At 39.3% G+C, this 13565-nt stretch overlaps 3 protein-coding genes across 5 annotated transcripts; 2 read left to right on the top strand and 1 right to left on the bottom strand.

Moving 5' to 3' along the window:
* Window positions 1-27: 27 nt before the first annotated feature.
* On the top strand, window positions 28-1672 carry LOC21396978 (heat stress transcription factor A-3). Its single transcript, XM_024177240.1, has 2 exons — window positions 28-373; window positions 458-1672. Exons 1-2 carry the CDS (start codon window positions 28-30, stop codon window positions 913-915), a joined length of 804 nt encoding a protein of 267 aa, XP_024033008.1. The 3' UTR covers window positions 916-1672.
* Window positions 1673-1898: 226 nt separating this feature from the next.
* Window positions 1899-4489, bottom strand: LOC21396977 (ribosome production factor 2 homolog). The gene is made up of 7 exons (XM_010091118.2): window positions 4420-4489; window positions 4251-4325; window positions 3937-4140; window positions 2906-3151; window positions 2588-2830; window positions 2437-2502; window positions 1899-2273 (listed from the first exon to the last, which is right to left on the bottom strand). Exons 2-7 carry the CDS (start codon window positions 4317-4319, stop codon window positions 2151-2153), a joined length of 951 nt encoding a protein of 316 aa, XP_010089420.1. The 5' UTR covers window positions 4320-4325; window positions 4420-4489; the 3' UTR covers window positions 1899-2150.
* Window positions 4490-5487: 998 nt separating this feature from the next.
* On the top strand, window positions 5488-12048 carry LOC21396976 (polyadenylation and cleavage factor homolog 4). Of its 3 annotated transcripts, none has more exons than XR_002903800.1 (8): window positions 5488-6047; window positions 7299-7400; window positions 7727-7987; window positions 8578-8703; window positions 8774-9241; window positions 9370-11253; window positions 11344-11436; window positions 11721-12048. XR_002903800.1 is itself a non-coding variant. In XM_024177225.1 (8 exons), exons 1-8 carry the CDS (start codon window positions 5646-5648, stop codon window positions 11356-11358), a joined length of 3195 nt encoding a protein of 1064 aa, XP_024032993.1. In that variant the 5' UTR covers window positions 5488-5645; the 3' UTR covers window positions 11359-12048. The 3 variants fall into 3 exon arrangements, 2 of the variants coding, with proteins under 2 accessions (XP_024032993.1, XP_024032992.1); XM_024177225.1 differs by having other exon boundaries at window positions 9370-10651; window positions 10715-11253; window positions 11344-12048; XM_024177224.1 differs by having other exon boundaries at window positions 11344-12048.
* Window positions 12049-13565: the final 1517 nt, after the last annotated feature.

Raw genomic sequence — 13565 nt, 5'->3', positions numbered from 1 at the left:
AGGTTGAGGAAGGAGAAGAGCGCGCTGATGGAGGAGGTTGTCGAGTTGCAGCAGCAGCAGCGTGGGACAGTTCACCTTGTGGAATCAGTGAACAAGAGGCTCCAATCTGTGGAGCAAAAACAGAAGCAGATGGTCTCTTTCTTCACGAAGATGGTTCAGAACCCATCATTCATAGCGAAGCTTAAGCAAAAGGTGGAACAGAAAGAAATAGGCTCGTCAAGGGCGCGGAGGAAATTCGTGACTCATCAGCAACACGAAGCTAGTGAACCTGATTCTTCCATGGAAGGGCGGTTAGTGAAGTACAGTCCTGGTTTGAGAAACCTGACCATACCCTCTGGATGCCCAGATTTGAATCCATTTCTTACCGAACAAGGTATGGCGGGGAACCCGGTTTTAAACAAAGAAAACATGCCATTTCAATCTGAGGTTGTCGCACCTGATGACTTGCTTTTACCAGATGATATAACAGCAATGCAGGTATTTGGTAAAAATCTAGCAGGCGAAGGGGCATCAAGCATGCTAACTGAAGATCCCCTTTTCAAAGGAAAGGGCATTCTGAGCCTACAGCAAGAGGTTGGTCCCGAGTATTATGTTTCTTTCCCGAAGGATTTTATGGAGAAGAGTTTCCCAGAACTCTTTTCCACAGGCATGGAAACCACCAGCAAACAGGAGGATATATGGAACATGGGTCTTGATGCTGCTGGTGGTGGTATGTCTAGTGGTGGCAATGAGATGTTGGATTCTCCGGCGACCTATGAAGCGCTGGAGCTTGGAATGATGAGCGGGATGTTCGATTTGTGGGACTTGGGTTCATTGCAGGTGGAAGGAGGTTCTGGAATCAACAAGTGGCCAGCTGATGAAGCACTATTTGATCAACCCGCAAGTCAAGCTGGTCAACCAAAAGATATTATCTAAAAAATATGGCTAAACATTAGTAGATAGATTTTTTGCTTGTGCATTTGATGCACTTGCTGGTCCCAGTTATTGTGGTTTGATTGGACGATTTATTTATAATATAATTCGTTTGTAGTTAGTAATTTCCCAAGTTCAGTTTTTGTCTTTATTACTAGATTTCTCCCTCTAATTGTTTCAGTAGGAGATGATAACTTATGTGAATATTGCCAACATTTCATGAAGGTACAGTTATTTATAATCTGCAATTTATCATATTCTTGCTTACAAGTATTCTTTAAGTTGTGGAAACTGCAGGAATGTGATCTGATTCTTGGAAGAGAGCCTCGTGCATCAACTGGGGTTTGCTTTGCTTATTATACTAGATTGCCTTCTCTGGCAGGTATGGATCGTATGGTTTTCATCCGCTCTTTATAGTCTTCTTCATCTTCTTTTTTTTTTTTTGGAAATGTTTCATCATGACCTTGGAATTGACTAATGGCTCCAGTTTTGATGCCAAATTCTATGCATCTTTAAGAGGTAAGCAGGTATGGTGTTGGACGGTTGGTGGTGAAATTTCAGAAGACATTCTTTTGGAAACTGATATGGCTTCCAAATGACATTCAATTAGTGCCAATGGAGTCCCATTTGATACGGTGAAATGCCCACACCTACTTTTTGGACCTCAATAGGACGTATCAGAGTACAATCACCGACCCTTATACTAAAAAGGGATGTGTGTGTGTGTGTGTGTGTGTGTGTACATATATATTTGGCGGTCTTGTGGACCATTTTCTATTGTTTTTTCTTTCTCTAGAAGGCTTGTAAATTGGATTTGGATATACTGAATTGAATATTGTACTTTTGCCATATTCCTTCTTGCCTGCCTAAATCATCTTAACATGCATTCATGATCTGTAACATAACCTTTGTTTAACTATCTATTCGCCTTTTATGGATGAATTACCTTAGTAAGCATCAAGAGAGAGCCTGTGTGTTGACACCGAGGGGAAAAAAGGTGGTATTACAAACAATTTAAATACTGGAAAACTCAATTGGATGACAATATAATGTCATATTCGGACATAATTTAACACAAAAATGGTACAATTCATCCTCGACATGGTATCTAAAGATATATCACAGTCAGGTCAATCTGTGACACAAGGAAGAAGAGATTTCAAGCGTCTATAATCTCTTCTCCATTAGGCTTCTCTTCAAGTGAACCTCTATAAGTCAATAAAAAGAGTGAACAAGAATTACTGAGAATCTTCCTTTTGCCTTTTCGATGCATGCTTGTTGCCCTCACCATGCCTCAGTTTAGCTTCACGGCGTTCCCTCTTCACTCCCTTCGCTTTGTTAGGTAAAGCCATCTCTCCAACCTAAATGCCCAATCACCAAAAAAAAAAAAAAAAAAAAAAAAAAAAAAGCAGCATGAAATTAAAATAGCCATTGTTCTTCTGTATACAAGAACAAATATTGGAGAATTAACTGTGTTGCCTAATTTAAGACATGAAATTGAATGAAACTACAATTCCCTTTTACCTTCTGATCTGGAATGTATACTTTTCCAATCTTGCCTTCTATTACATCCTTGCTAACGTTTTTCTCCTGCCATGAACAAACAACAATCACATTATTGATGTGTTACTTGGCTACAAGACAATATGATAAGGAAGAATTTAAGTTATCAAACCTTCTTCTTGGCCTTATCTTTGGCTGTTTTCATAGCTTCTTTTCTTAGCCTTTCATTAGGTAGACGATGTCGACGAACTACAAAATCCATGGATGGGCCAACTTCTACCAGTTCCATCCTTGGTACAATTGTGCCAGATCTTTTAAGCCGTAAAGCACAGTGAGTAAAGAAAACTCTATTCGGGGATACAGCTGTACATATATACGCACGGTCCACTCCAGCAAGATTTAGATTTTCTACAACCTGCACAAAATTGTATAAGCAACATCCCCAGACTAAAAGAAAAACAGCAGATGAATTGAAGAAAAGAAGATGCACCTCTCCTCGTAACAGGTCCAGTAAAACTTCCTTCAAATGTTTCAACTCTTCTACGCTATCAAACCCTTCTCCGATAAAAGCAATAAAAGGTTTCGACCCTGCCTTTGGAGCTAGTTTCTTATCATAGGAAAATGATTCCAGAGGTTTAAAATTTTCAACCCCAACCTCTACAAGATCATATATGTGGTGGTCATAAGTCCTCCCAATTACAAGATTGTCAGGCCGCTTCTTTGAGTGGGAACCAAACTGCAAAACAAGGAAATAAAAAACATTGAAAAGATGTTTAAAGTAAAAGGAAATCACTAACAAAGGAAAAGAGCTAATAAATTTTTCATCTCGGCTAGCTACCTACTAAACATAAGGAGGGGTTCAGTTTTTCTAAATGGGGAATCAAGATATGCCAAAGAAACAAGGTTTAAGAGTACGTGGTAATCATTTCCGCCTCTCGATTTGCTGCGAGGAAAAAAAAAAAAAAACTGAAAAATTTTCACCAAGGTAGCTAACTACTAAACATGAGGGGGACAGTTTTTCCATACGAGAATTTGGGAAGTTCCAAAGTGTTACGGGTCAAAGCTCTAATCTTTAGTAATGAGAGCTATAAGTACAAAACAGAAAACAAATAAAGATTTATAGTAGTTTACGCTCAATTTGAGAGCTTTGGGGGCGGCACAATCCAACAATGATGAAGAATTACACTTAGGCTCCACAGACTCAAAAACAAAGAAACAAAAAGTTTAGAGCATGAGACGATCATTACAGCCAGTTAATTCATTGCAAAATTAAATAATCATTCAATTCCTTCACAAGCATCCAAATCCGTGATCAACACAACAACACTTAGAGAGAAGAAGCTAAAAGCACAAACAATGGCAATAAACAAAAACTTCACTTACAACAACGTATTATTCTCTAATCAACAAACCCAATTCGGATCGTATAAAAAACACACGACTAACAAATGAACAAAAAAAGAAAAAATTGCACTTGAAAGATGATCATAAATTCATAAATCTGCTTGGATTTCTACTTACTACAAACATACTACAATCAGTTTTGAGAGAGAAGAACTCGAGCGAAGCTTCACCGCCGCTCTCAAACGGCCTAACATCTTCGTTCTTTCGACTGAATCTCACGGCGCTTTCCTTCTTCAGCTGATAAATTTGCGTCAATACGTTGTTCAACACGCCACTGGTCTTCGTCCCGTGAAGTATCAGTGTCTTCTTCCCGGTCTCGACCTGCAAAATTACGCCCAAAAAATCCCAACCCCAGAAGTTAAATACACAGAAAATTAGATCTTTGGCCATTGATTTTTGCGAAAAATTCAAAGATTTTTTTTGGAACTCACCAGTTTGGGGGCGCGCTTATCGAGCTCTCGCCTGGCCTTGCCTGTCTTGGGAGTTTTCATTTTCAACATGATTAGCTGAAGAGAGAAGAGAAGAGTGAGTGTGATTGTGTGAATTGTATATACGCGTATAGATATAGAGAGAGAAAGAAGAGAGAGAGAGAGAGACTACCGGTCGCGGCGAAGAAAGGTGAGAGCTTGCTTGGAGCACAGAGACCGGTTTCTGAGAGGTTCTAGCTAGGGGTTTTCTGTTCGAGGTTGATGATGGCGAAGGGTTAATGGGCTCTTTGTTGGACCTGGGCCTAAACGTTGGGCCAAGAGCTTCCCTGGACCATTATAAGGGCCCAAAAACACATGACGACCGTCGTTTATTTATCCTTGACAAAGGAGCGACGTGAGACATTGGATAAATCCATGTCGTTTCTTGTTGATGTCGTTTCTCATATAAACGACAGCAACTTGGATGAAAATACGGTGTCGTTTTTCAACTGAAAATATATCAAGTCAAAGTCAAAGAAACTTTATGCGACACTACGTCTTTTATCCACTTAAACGACAGTGAGCTTTTTAATGCTAATGATAATAATAAATAAAAAACGCACGACTTTTTTAAATATGTTAATGATCTACTATCCATCTATATTAAAAGTGCAAGCTAAACTTTTTTAATTATTTTTTTCCTGATAAAACTTAAAAAAGACAAAAAAAAAAAAACATAAACATATAAACAATAAGTAGAAAGAGAGAAAAATCTCAATCAAATAAGAAATCGAATTTTGGTTAAAATTATAGACCAATATACAATGCAATTTTTTAGAAGAAAATAAAAAAGAAAAAAAGGAAAAAAAAGTACAAGGCAATTTTTAGAATAAAATATTATATGCATAAATTAAAAAAAATCCAAAAATATAATTCTTAGTTACTTTTTTTATTTTTTTTTTATTTTTTGTCTTTAGAAAATGTTACTTTCTCTCTCTCGGTTCATGAAACTCTGCTGTCCTAAACGAGCTTCACTATATATCCATCGCTCACACTTTCCCCATCTTTGTGCTCAAATCCCTAATTTCTTCCCCCGTCAAATCCCTAATCTCCATTTCCAATTTTTCTTTACTTCTTTAATTTTACCTCTTCGTCTTTCAATTTCATATTATGTAATTGGATTAGGGTTTCGTCCCGATTCTTCATGTGCAATACATAATCTCATGTTTTTTTTTTATTTTTTTTATTTTTTATAATTAGTTTTTCTTTTATTAGCGTTTCAATTTCTTGATATTGAATCTTCAATTTTTTTTTTGTTGGCTTAATGAAAGCCTAATTTTGATACTGTAATTCGAAGATTAGATTGTTTTGGAATAGAGTTTCAGGATTTTTTTTTCTTGTGGATTTTTTTATGCGGTAATGGAGATGGAGAGCTCGCGACGGCCTTTCGACAGATCCAGAGAACCGGGATTGAAGAAGCCCCGATTGACCGAAGAGCCGGAGCGAGGTCCGACCGCGAATCCGAACGCCAGAACTTTCGCGCAAAGACCGATTGCGAATCAGAATCCCTTGGTCTCGAGGTATAGAGTGGCGGATAGAGATTCGGAGAGCAACGATTTGGGCCGTGTCGGCGGCGGAGGCGGTGGAGGTTATCAGCCGCAGCCGCCGCCGCACCAGGAGCTCGTGAGCCAGTACAAGGCGGCGCTGGCGGAGCTGACGTTCAATTCGAAGCCGATCATCACGAGTTTGACGATAATCGCCGGCGAGAGCGTCCACGCAGCGAAGGCGATAGCCGCCACTGTTTGCGCCAACATTCTAGAGGTGAATCTAGCTTTTTTATGAATTGGATTGTACAGAAAAAAATAGTGCGGACGAAAGCTTAGTTTTTTATGATTCGTGTCTTACGGCCATTAGTTTAGCGGGAAAGAAGAAGATTAGCCAGTGTTGTACATGTGAAGTTCAAATTAATGGAATTTTTGCGGTTTTGTGGAAATTCTGCTGCTTTGTTGTGGAGAAGATGACGATTGATGATTATCTTGGATCGTGTGAAATTCTATGCATTGAGAAAAGTTGTTAATTTTGGCCTTGGTTCAAATACCGTAACGTTATTATTAGTGTGATTACGTTACTAGTGAGCAAGTTGAATGCCAGTGAGGAGAGTATGAGGACAATGTAACGCTGAATCAATTTTATCTTTTGGGTAAACATTTTTAAGTTGCGGCAAATTTTGCTTATGGGAAAATTTCCCCAGTTGTTCATATGGGTTCGGTACATGGCATTCTGTTAGCTTATCCCAAATTTGCCAGTCCATTGTATTCATATTGGTTTAGCAAATAGGTTGAAGTTCCAACAATTCTAGAGCTGTTTTTCTTGCTCTTCTATTCGAAGAGTGACTATTCTGGTTGTATGGGATTATAGAAATTGGGTTGTAACAGGTTTGAAGCTGAAAAGTCTGCCATAAGCTTTGATCAGGATAGCTCAGTCTGCTCTTCATCTCTTTCTTCATTTTGGTAATTGTATATCAGGACTTCATCGGGAGATAGAAGCACAGCCAGACTTTTTTCTTGCAGGAATTTCACATTTCAGTTCTTTATTCTTTTATGTGGCGTCGGCTAACCCTGTGGCATTAGTTTTGTGGAATATGTTGTTTTTTATGTTGTGTTCCTTTAAATGATCAACTTGCATGGATGCGATCTACTGGTGTGTCTGACACATTGTGGATAACTTTTTCTTTGCATAGATAGTAGATTATATTGTTGGTTCTGTAAAGGCAAGTAAACTGCAGGATTTTTGATAGTATGCCGTCAATTCCAAAGATGGTGGCATTATTTGGAATAATGTCTGAATGTCATAAGCAACAAGTTTGCTAGGCTGTCTGTCGTGTGCTATTATACAAATGTTTTGCTGGTTCCTTTTAGCATCTTAGAAAGCGACTTTAGTGCTTTCTGGCGAAGCAGGAATTTATTTTTTCACCATCCTCTATGTTGTGGTGTTAGGATCTTAATCACTTATTTGTTTAAAGCAAATTGACTGGAGTGGTTTATGTATCTAATTTTGAGAGGTAATTTGCAGGTACCTAGTGAGCAAAAGCTACCATCACTTTATCTTTTAGACAGTATCGTAAAGAATATCGGAGGGGAGTACATAAAAAACTTTGCTGCCAGATTACCTGAGGTTAGATTTGCTTGTGGTCTTTGCTTTCTCAGAGCTTTTGGATAAATGAGCCATAAATTTTTTATGGTCTGAAAGAGTAATTGACAAGATTCTTATGAACTCTTGCTGCTTAATGAAATCAAGGTAAATTGTTTACCAAAAGCAAGCATGGTATGCTCTTCTGTGTTCATTGCCAATCAAACTACCTCTTGCCCGCCATATAAATAACCTTGCCTCTAATGTTTTGGCATGCCTGTTGGTCAATATAGTCTCTAGCCTTGATTATTATTATTTTTTAGTATTTACTTTGTAGTTACCAATCTCTCCCTTTTCTATGCACTTCTTAGGTATTCTGCAAGGCGTACAAGCAGGTGGAGCCTTCAGTACATCAAAGCATGCGGCATCTTTTTGGAACATGGAAGGGAGTGTTTCCTCTCCAGACACTTAGGGTCATTGAGAAAGAACTTGATTTTGCTCCTGCAGCAAATGGATCATCTACTGGAGCTGCAACATCTAGGCCTGAAACACAATCAAATCGTCCACTACAGAATAGCATTCATGTGAATCCCAAGTATTTGGAAAGGCAGCGTCTTCAGCAGCCAAATAGGGTAAGTGGAATGTTAAAGCCAATTCTGTTATGGGATCATGAACTTGAGGTTCTATTTCATGTACATCTCTTTGGTAACTAGTTATCCCATCCATCTTTATTTTATTACTGGCAATTTTGTGAAGTCTTGTCATTAGTGTGCTAAAATACCATAACAAATGGATATTAGAAACCGTACCATGCTAAGAACATATATGTGAGCTGATATTATGTACACCCAGGCTATTGACTTTATGTACAAGTGCAGCCTACCACTAGTTGAAGGAACAACCTTTCTGTTTACTTGCAAATGGAATTTTGAGTTTTGTTTAGTACGTTGATCTAGTTAACTTGCCAAAGAAATGTCTGTTCAACAACCTTGTTGAAAAAGCAAAAAGCCAGTACTCTGGCAGTTTACTGAATGCTGCCTCTGCTAGCTTGGTTTGTAGTATCTAACTTATAATTGAGAACAAAAGGATTTACTCGTTTATAGGGGCAAATAGCAGTCACATATTATACGCTTTTTTTCTCATGTTCGTTGTTAATCATGTTGTTAAATATCAAGGGATAGTTGGAGAACTTATTTTTTCTGGTTTTGTCTTTCTGATGAAGGCAAAAGAACTTTCTAGCGATGTCTCTGGGTCTATTGCAAACTCAATTGAGGATGCAGAGAGTATGGAGAGAGCAACAAGTATCGGTACTGGAAGATCATGGGTTGATCCGTCTGTTAAAATGCATGTAGGTAAAGCAATTGTATTCATTTTTTCCCTCTTCCTTGTGCTTTTGTTGATACAGTAAAAGCTTGCAGAATTTGCAGCGTTCAACTAGAGGTACTACAAGTGAGGTTATCCACGAGAAGAACATCAGTGTAGAGTCTCCGGACTATGACTATAGCTCTGACCTTCCAAGGAATTCCAGCCTGGGGATTGTAAGAGCTAGTGGGAGGATTGCAGAACAAGGAAATGAGAAAGTTTGGCATGGAGGTGGTAGCAGTTTTGCAGAATCAGTATCTGGTCAAAGAAATAGTTTCAATATCAAGCATGGATTCCCAAATTATCCAGGACCTAAATCTATAAGTGCTAATACTCAGCTGCAGTCGGCACAAAATATCTCAAGTAGAAGGAGTGGTGCTGCTGCTAGCAGCAGTTGGAAGAATTCTGAGGAAGAAGAATTCACGTGGGATGATATGAACTCTAGATTGACAGACCATGGTGCATCTGATATTTCTACTAACTTTAGAGTAGATCGTTCAGCTTATGAGGATGCAGACAAATCCGTAAGTTTCCTTTCATAACTTGTATTTACCTTGATTTTGAGAGAAATCGCTCCAATTTTTTTCTTTGTTAGTCTGGAGATTGGACTTTCTTTCATGTCTACTAATGTTCTATCACACACATTTGCCAGGGGTTTGAAGATCACATCCATAAACCACTAAGCATACGTGATTATGCATCAAGGGTCAATAAAGAAGTTTCTGCAGATACATTTGCTGTTGAACAAAACCGGATATCATCTCCATGGTTGTCACAGGAATCACATTCAATTGATGGCTTGTCTCGTTCTGGGACTTCAAGCTTTGGCTTCCCGACAAATTCTGTACCAGGGTCTACTGGAGCTCTAACTCAACAGCGGTTCCCCCCTCCGACATTGAGACAGCGCTCACCCTCACCTACTTTATCAGCACGCCGTCCTCATCTTCAATTGCAAAATTTAACCGAGCAAGACCGTGCAAAAGCCCAGTCCCCTGCTCATCCTGATTCTAAAGTATCCCAATCGTTGGGGCAGTCGACCAGGGAGGTGCATAACCAGTATGCTCAGGACTCTTTGCCTGTTCTACCTTCCCATGTTCGACTGAACAAGATGGTTAAATCACAACACCATAATATGCCGCCAAGGCACCAGTATCCTTTTCTGCAGCAAGTAGAAGACTCTACAGACTCTGAACCCTTGGGTCAAATTCAGAAACTCCCTCTACCTCAAGCTTCAAATTCTGGACCTCCAGCGACACTAGGTAGTTCTGCACCAGACCGCTTGAATGCTCTTGCCGTAGAAACTTCGGGAGACTCGAGCACAAGTAGTCTATTGGCTGCTGTTATGAAGTCTGGAATTCTTTCTAACAGTTCAATTACCACTAGTAGCCTATCCAACCTGAACTTTCAGAGCTCTGCACAATTGCCATCACAGGCAGGTCAGCCTCCCTTGCCAACTGGTACTCATACAAACCTAGGGTCAAAGGCTACATCAACATCTTCAATAAGTCATTCTTCCCATGATGGCTTGTCAGTGTCCTCAAAGATATTCCAAAAGAAAACACAGTCGGCACCTCTCCCAACTGGTCCACCACCTTCATCGTCTCCTTTAAGGAGTGCATCGGAAAATGCTTCAAGCGTTGCGAATAACACCCCTGATCCAATTTCAAACCTTCTGAGCTCTTTAGTGGCGAAGGGTTTGATATCTGCATCGAAGAAAGAGTCACCCCAGGCAATTCCACCAGTGGTTCCTACTGAAACTCAAAAGAAGAGCCCAAGCATTACTGGCACCGGTTCTGTGCCAGTGTCTTTAGTTTCAGGTTCCACCGTCTCATCTACCAGAGATGATTCATCTATCTCAGAACCTACTGCTGATAGCCCCGTCTCGTTGCCTGAGTCAACCAAGTCAACCAACTTGGAAATAAAGAACCTCATAGGTTTTGATTTTAAACCAGATGAGTCAACCAAGTCAACCAACTTGGAAATAAAGAACCTCATAGGCTTTGACTTTAAACCAGATGTGGTCCGGGAATTTCATCCATCTGTTGTTAGTGATCTCCTCGATGGATTTGAACACCAATGTAACATGTGTGGTCTTCAACTTAAACTTAAAGAACGGTTGACTAGACACTTGGAGTGGCATAATACAAAAAAGCTAGATGCTAATGGTCCTACCAAGGCATCAAGGATGTGGTATGCTAACCCATCAGACTGGATTAATGGAGTAGCAGGCTTTTCATCGGGATTGGAGTCTGCAAAATCAGTGGACAAACCTGGCAAGACGGACAAGGGTGAGTCGATGGTTGTTGCAGATGAGAGTCAATGCGTATGTGTCCTTTGTGGTGAGATTTTTGAAGATTTCTATTGTCAAGAAAGGGATGAGTGGATGTTCAAGGGAGCGATGCACATGATCATTCCATCAGCAACTGGTGAGACAGGAAGTAACGGCGAGGGCTCACGAAAGGGTCCCATTGTACACGCGAATTGTATATCGGAATGTTCACTCCAAGATCTGGGGCTTGTCAGCAGGATTAAGACGGTAGTGTTTTCTTAGTGTTGTTATTCTGTACCTCCTTAGATAGTTTAAATGATTTCCGATCAAGATTGATAAATTTTTACATGTTAGCAGGAAATGGATGTTTAACGCTTCAAGGCAGAGGACACAACCTTCCGAGCTTCTAATGCTGGGCCAATTGGCAGGATCTGATAAATGAAAATCCAGGTTTACTTGTGTAATTTAAATAGACATGTTCACTAGATGCTAATTTTGTTGTGCCTCAGAATGATGGTGAGAGCTCTTAGCTAGCTGTTCTTGCTCTAGATCCTTTTTTTTTTTTTTTTAAATATTTTTGGTTACCCCCGTCACTTTTTTGTTTAAATTCAAAGTTTGAGGAGGAAAAATTACACACAGAAGCCAGATGGTTCGTATTTTAAAGATCTCTCTAACATGGTTGTTGTGTTCTTGTTCCTTATCCTTTTCTTTGTTTCTTTTTTCACTTTCTGAAGCGACCACGCTTGATACCAGCATCTGATGCAAGCAAAACAAGAGAAAAGGACTTTCTGAACATGTCGTTTTGGTTTCGGCTACATAGTTCGCAATTGGCAATTAGCATGCGTCTGTATTACTGCAACACCGACAGCATTTGCTTCTTTATAGAATTTTTTTTTTTTAATTACCATTCGCTTGGTTTAGTTACCCGTTTTTAGTGGAGCATATGGTTGCTTGCAATGTTTTTGGGATGCTGAGAAATATGTGACTGGACAATATTGAAATATGGCTTCTTTGTTCTGCAGCTTTTGAGAACATTCATAAATGAGACTTGCTTATTATTCATTAATGTCATATTTACTTTGGATTTCCTATTTTGTGTGTTATTATTTTTTATTTTTAATTTTTGGTTCTGAAGTTTAATATTGATCTATACTAGTTGCTTTACGTGTGAAGTGTTTGCGTCTTGATAATGTTTCCTTTGCATCAATGAACTTTGCGTGCCCTCTCTCATGCTTCTGATAACTGTGAAAATAAATATCTTTACTCTTTTTGACACAATTTTATTCCTGAATTGTAAGTAAGGTTCAGATTCAGAATAAGCATTTGACTTAAGTTTTATTTATAAGATGGTGGAGGTTTTCTTGTAAAATCCGTCGTAATTCATGAATACCGTTTTGTAAACGCTTCGAAAATGAGTTTGAACTAAAATGATTATGACGGCAGGAGTCCGACGACGACGACGAAATAATAATTTCCATCCTCCCTTATGGTGAAAGTCGGTTGGGTAGGGTCGGTTTTTGGGTTTAGTTGGGCCGGCCCGCAATAATTGCTCTGAGAAAACGCTGGGCCGTAACATGTGAATTAATCTCAAAACCCGTATATTATTCGGTTACCTCAGGTAACCTCGAGTTGGCCGGGTTACTTCAGGTAAATCAACTCCAAATTTACTTATTTCATACTTATTTCAGCCTTATTTGTTGCTTTTCCACCGGTAAACCAACTCCAAATAGGGTGATTCTTTGCTGAATTGTTGCTTTTGCATGGATACACTATGGGAAAGAGCGGTATTCTGGGTTAGCAGAGACTAAATGTTCTCGCCTTCTCCGTGGCCAAGTTTTGGAAGTCGTAGTGGAAGGGAGTCCTTACGAATCTCACAAAAAAAAAAAAATCAAATGAAAATAATCTAATAAAGAAAAAATGTTCAGCTTATTATAGAAATGTTACAAAATCCCAACCTGAAAGTAGCTTAATCTTGATTCTTGACGGCAGAAAATCTTAGAGGCTGACGGCTCGAAACGGCGAGAGAGAGACTGAGAAGAAGAAGAAAAAGAAACGAAGTGAGACTCAAATTTGAGAGAGGCAGAGAAGTAGGAGTGGCGCTTGCGATGTGAGTTAGGAGAAACAAGAAAGAAAGGACGGGCTGTACTCTGTAGGTGAGGACTGAGAACGTGTAGGGTTTTTTTTTTTTTTTTTTTTTTTTTAAACATGCAGAGGGTTATTTCAGTCGGGTAGGGTTACATGGGGTTTTTGGAGCTTGGGCCCGTGACCCTACCCACCTATTACGCGTTGGGCTAATTACAAATCGAAAAAAAGAAAACCCTATATTTCGGGTAAGGTAGGGTCGGGTAGGCTGTGTTAGTCGGGTTCGGGGTGATTCCTTACGCCCAATATTACAATAAGCATAAGAATGACAGCAGAAACCTTCAAAAAATGGACTTTTGTTAAGTCCTTACTCCTTGACAAAGTTTGCAGTCTTAAGATTAACTAGATTGTCTTTTTTTTTTTTTTTTTTTTTGTGAATAATAGAATTTGTGTGACTAGCAAAATAAGGCTTATTACACTTATACTTCCTGTGTTTT

This window comes from Morus notabilis, unplaced genomic scaffold (genome assembly GCF_000414095.1).
Source record: "Morus notabilis unplaced genomic scaffold, ASM41409v2 Scaffold705, whole genome shotgun sequence".
Lineage (NCBI taxonomy): Eukaryota > Viridiplantae > Streptophyta > Magnoliopsida > Rosales > Moraceae > Morus > Morus notabilis.
Note: the sequence above shows the minus strand (reverse complement) of the source record. Positions and strands in the feature narration are given on the sequence as shown.

Coding starts and splice junctions, on each gene's coding strand:
- LOC21396978 (XM_024177240.1), top strand. CDS start 28: ATGGAGGAGGTTGTCGAGTTGCAGCAGCAGCAGCGTGGGACAGTTCAC. Junction 374..457: donor TCCATTTCTTACCGAACAAG/GTATGGCGGGGA, acceptor TGCTTTTACCAG/ATGATATAACAGCAATGCAG.
- LOC21396976 (XM_024177224.1), top strand. CDS start 5,646: ATGGAGATGGAGAGCTCGCGACGGCCTTTCGACAGATCCAGAGAACCG. Junction 6,048..7,298: donor TTTGCGCCAACATTCTAGAG/GTGAATCTAGCT, acceptor GGTAATTTGCAG/GTACCTAGTGAGCAAAAGCT. Junction 7,401..7,726: donor TTGCTGCCAGATTACCTGAG/GTTAGATTTGCT, acceptor TGCACTTCTTAG/GTATTCTGCAAGGCGTACAA.
- LOC21396977 (XM_010091118.2), bottom strand. CDS start 4,319: ATGTTGAAAATGAAAACTCCCAAGACAGGCAAGGCCAGGCGAGAGCTC. Junction 4,141..4,250: donor ATAAGCGCGCCCCCAAACTG/GTGAGTTCCAAA, acceptor GTAATTTTGCAG/GTCGAGACCGGGAAGAAGAC. Junction 2,503..2,587: donor AAGATAAGGCCAAGAAGAAG/GTTTGATAACTT, acceptor TGTTCATGGCAG/GAGAAAAACGTTAGCAAGGA.